Below are 4,908 nucleotides of genomic sequence, written 5' to 3'. Positions count from 1 at the left end.
TTGTGGTTGGCTGAGAGGGATGTGAACTCATTAGTTTGCAGCTGTGTTAATCAAATCAGGTTGGGTTTCCATTACGCGTGCCAAACATGCCAAACGCCACTACACCGGCTATGCTCCGCCTGCGCTGACAGTAGACCTGGTTTCAGCTGGCGAGCTTTTAGCGCACCTTCGGCGAAGCCTTTTGGCACGAAACTGTCACTGCGCCAAGCTGGATCTGTCGACACCTCCCCCTGCTGCGCCGCCACACCCATCTCAGCGCACCTCAGTCTGCCAAACTACCAAACTGCTCAAAACTAGCTCTGCGCGGGGTTTGCCACCCTGCGTCACCCTGCGCCGCGCCGGGAAACTAGAGGCCTAGATCTGCTTCCAGTAATGGCTGCAAAATTCAATTTCTGTCTTTGTTTGTCCTTTGTATTTACAGTCATGTCACTATAATTACATTAAGGTGACATCACTGCAGCATACATATTCTAATACCCCGGTTTTTCCTGAAAAAAAAGATGTGTATAACATGATTGTGCTGAGATTTTACATGCAAGCAAAAATAGGGAAAAGAAAAGGCTTTGATGTCCAAGGGTGAACGGCAGCCTCATTAGCTAATGCTGTATTCCCTTGTGTTTTCTAGGTGATGAGAGAGGTGTGTGTTAATGGGGGTGGAGACATGGATGGAGCTGGAGCTGGATCACCAGTGCACAAACCCGAGCTGGAAAAGGTAAACACACTTATACACTGATAGGTGTTGTTATCTTATGCTGCACTTTACCGTGAATTATTATTTCTGTTATAGTATTTGGTTCTCGCAGCTGGTTCCATTATTAAGTCTTACTCCAGGTTGGCTGGATTTGATTTGATTTGATTTGATTTCACTTTATTGTCAGAATAAAATTCTGAAATGTGTCTTGCGTCCCGAGACATAAACTGTTTCACATGAATACACATAAATACAAAAATACAAAACAATATTTAACCAGACAACAAAATCATACAACAAATGCTCGAAATCACAACAGACATTATGAAAAGTGGATGCAGTGCAACATATTACTCCGGTTACCTGTTACATTCAGTATTTGACCCAAGCTACCTAAAAACCATACTCTGAAGATTGACAGACTCAGGATCACTTACATGCACATTTTGCTTTCTGTTTCCACAAGGGTCCGTAAGGGTGTGGGTGACATAACTTTCTTATGTAAAAATGCCTGCAAGGATCCATGTGGATGTCTTCATGTCTCTCCACCCTGTTGTCCACATCTAAATTCTGGTGTATATCTAGCCCCTAACACACTATTATAAATTGATCATTTTTGCAGATTAACAAGACCAACAGAGTGTTGAGTCCTTTACTATTCACAGAATTTGCCACATTAGTCTCAGATCTAAATAGTTCTGAATGAAGACCTTTAGTATTTGGAGCAATACGTTGAGCAAAACTAAGATGGTGTTGCTGTTTTTGCCTGCTCAACCAAGAAAAAAGGATTACACATCTGAAATAAATCTTTGAGTGTTAGTCATTTATGACTTTACCTTGGCCAGACGCACTGTGTTTTCGGGTTGTCCATTAGTCCGTAATTACTTCCATCAAGCGCTCCCATTCTTTTGAACAGGATATCCCAAGAACATCACAGGGAAATCTTTTCAAATTTGGCACAAATGTTCACTTGAAGGAGGACTCGAGGATTATCTAAATAGATTTTGGTGGTCAAAGGTCAAGGTCACTGTGACCTTGCAGCAGTCTAATTCTCGTGAATGCAATACCACAAGAATACCCTAAGGGAATTTCTTCAAATTTGGCACAAACATTCACTTTGGGTCAAGGATAAATTGATAAGAATTTGGTGGTCAAAGGTCAATGTAACTGTGACCTTCGTTCTTCCTCATTTTTCAAGAACACTGTATCTCAAGAAGGCCTTCAGGGAATTTCCTCTAATTTGGCACAAATGTCCACTTGGACTCACAAAGGAACTGATTAGACTTTGGTGGGCGAAGATCAAAGGTCAAGGTCACTGTGACCTCACAAAACATGTTTTTAGATACAACTTAGGAATTCATATGAAAGGTGGCTTTTGGCATCAGGCATCTGACACCAAAATCACTTACAAAGCGGCGGTATTTGATGACTTTGGAATGAGAACGGACTGGTTTTCCTCACATAATTGAACACAATCATACAGCTAGTAAAAGCAGTTAAAGTCTAATAAGACTTTATTCTGTTTAGCACAGGGGGGCAAGTGTAGAGAGCTGAAGGGAAAACACGGTGTTATTGGTTTTCATTGGGAAAAGCGGGTAACATAATACTGCAGTCATACTGTACCATATGCATGTGTCTGATTATAAGCATGTGTGTTAATTGGTGGACAATAAGCAACATCATAGGCTGTTTAATGCAAACAGCTTACAGCCTAATTATTTATCTACAACATGTTCCAGACATTCTTAAGGATTTAGAAGTTTTACAGAGTCTGCTATATATTACACCGAAGAGGTGAAAATCAGTTTTAAAGGCATTCAAGGGCCTCATGCAGCAACATTCTCTTAAATTTCTCTTATATTTTCTCTTATTTTTTGGGTTAAGAGAAAAAATAAGAGAAGTCAACTCCGGATGCACCAAACGCTCTTACCATCCAAATCTGCTCTCACCCAGGTGTGCTGAATGATGAATCCCACTTGATCATAAATTGGAGGCGCGTGGCCGATTGTTTGCAATTATGTGACACCCACTAAACACCATATAAGGGCAGGTGATGTGCCGCGTTCAAAGACCTAACTCTGGCACAACAGTTGGAGAAATGCCACCGAAAAAGGGAAGTAGAAAGAAGAACTTTAGCAACAACGAAATTGAGCTACTATTAAATGAAATTAAATACAGGAAACATGATTTTCCAGAGCGTCAGTACTGGTGTTACAGGCACATCAAAAACACAGCAGTGGAAAAATACATGCGATGCTGTTAATGCTGTGTCAGCAGAGGGACGCACACTTGCAGAAATTAACAGAAAAATGTTTGATATGAAAATGGAGGCAAAAAAGTGCATTGCTCAAGCCAAGCGCAGCATGATGACTACTGGGGTAGTACAAGAAGTGGTGAAGATCTCAGCAACAGACCAAAGAATTCAGGAAATAATTGGAGAAGTGGCACTGACAGGTAAGTGACTTTAATTTACAATTCTACAATTTCATTTAGGAGACATTTTCATCCAAAGTCACATTTATATTTGTTTGACAGAAACAAAAATGCAAGGGATAACACTCATTTTCAATGTGTCTAAAGAATGAAAAAAAAACATGTTTGTCGTCCAAAGGTGTTCAGTGGGACGCTCCACTTGACAGTGATGAGGTTGTGGTCTTGTCTGAGGCACCCAACGGCAGCTGATGAGGAGTACCCGCAGCCGGGTACATCTGGGACTCAAGCCCCCACCAGCCAGGAAACCACACAATCGAATGTATACAGTTTCTCCCGGACGCAAGTTGTGTCTGCCGCTGTCAGATACTGCAAAACCAAAATCAGATACTTTCAACACTGCAAGTTATATATACAACATTGACCTCGGTGCAAGAAAATATAAATGAAAACCGTGATGAACGAAGCACTCAAAAGAAATTCTAAATAAAACAATATGACACTGCGACTGGCTTGTGTGAAATTCCTCTAATTTGTTATTCACTACCATCTAAAGTTGAAGTTTTCAAAGGGCTTAACATGCTTACAGGTATCGAAAACAAAATGATAACTTACCTCATAAGCAGTCAATTAATTGCTGCCGAACGATGATGCCACCTCCATCAGGTGCGTCAACAGGGTCATCCGGGATTTCCTCCACAGAAGGCATCTGCTCTGGCAGTTGTACGCCACATCTCATCGCCACATTATACAGGACACAGCAGGCCATAGTCATCAAACATGTTTTCTCTGGAGTGTAGAGAAGCTTTCCACCTGCCGAATCCAGGCACATCCACCTGGCGTTCAGCACTCCAATTGTGTGCTCCACCACGGAGCATTTGCGTGTGTGCCGGTGATTGTAAGAGTGCTCCTGCCCTTGACTGGGTTCAATTAACCAATAGGATTTTTGAATTAAATAATAAATCATTAAAAGTCATTTAAAGCATATAATAATCTACATTATATTATACAATCTGTTTTCTTATGTTCCTGAAATAAAAAACATGTTTCCGTGCATTCGACAAGCAATTCGTGAGCTGTGTAAACAGGATGATTTTCTCTTATCTGGGTAAGAGTGCTCTCAGCCACTCGTAAATTTTGTTCTTACCTAAGAGAAGAGCAAAAATAAGAAAACATTGGTGAATCCCAAAAGTCAATTGGTACCAACAAAATAAGAGAAGATCAAGGATACGAACAAAAATGAGAGAAAATCTGTTCGTAAATCGTTTCTTGCATAAGGCCCAATGTCTGGAAGATTACAGAGCACCAACACCAAAATTGATTTTTTTCATAACATGATCACTGTGTAGTTTAAAGGAAAGTTTGGGGGTGATCCACACACCAAGATATTTAATTGTTCTACTTTGTGAAGAGATTGACCATCTTTAAAAACCAAAGAATTTGAAGTTGAGGTTATATCTCACACCTAGAAGCACTGAATAAGTTTTCCTTTTATTGAGAAGTAGTTTGTTAGCTGACAACCAAGTTTGTAGGATATCAAAATTAGATTGTAGGGACTCTTAAATATGTGATAAAGAGGCTTTTGATATGTACAGTGGTGTGAAAAAGTGTTTGCCCCCTTCCTGATTTCTTACTTTTTTGCATGTTTTCCACACTTAAATGTTTCAGATCATTAAACAAATTTAAACATTAGTCAAAGATAACACAAGTAAACACAAAATGCAGTTTTTAAATGAAGGGTTTTATTAATGAGGAAGAAAAAAATCCAAAGCTACATGGCCCTGTGT

The 4,908-nt window shown here is 40.0% G+C and overlaps 1 protein-coding gene across 1 annotated transcript in view; it reads left to right on the top strand.

Moving 5' to 3' along the window:
• The window catches only part of LOC126404653 (actin filament-associated protein 1-like), a 47,768-nt gene that overhangs the window by 1,860 nt on the left and 41,000 nt on the right, over positions 1 to 4,908 (top strand). Inside the window, exon 2 of the mRNA XM_050068031.1 lies at positions 626 to 712. Within this exon, the coding sequence (XP_049923988.1) occupies positions 626 to 712 (87 nt within the window). The remainder of the gene's footprint in view (positions 1 to 625; positions 713 to 4,908) is intronic.

Source organism: Epinephelus moara, chromosome 17 (assembly GCF_006386435.1).
Source record: "Epinephelus moara isolate mb chromosome 17, YSFRI_EMoa_1.0, whole genome shotgun sequence".
NCBI lineage: Eukaryota > Metazoa > Chordata > Actinopteri > Perciformes > Serranidae > Epinephelus > Epinephelus moara.
Note: the sequence above shows the minus strand (reverse complement) of the source record. Positions and strands in the feature narration are given on the sequence as shown.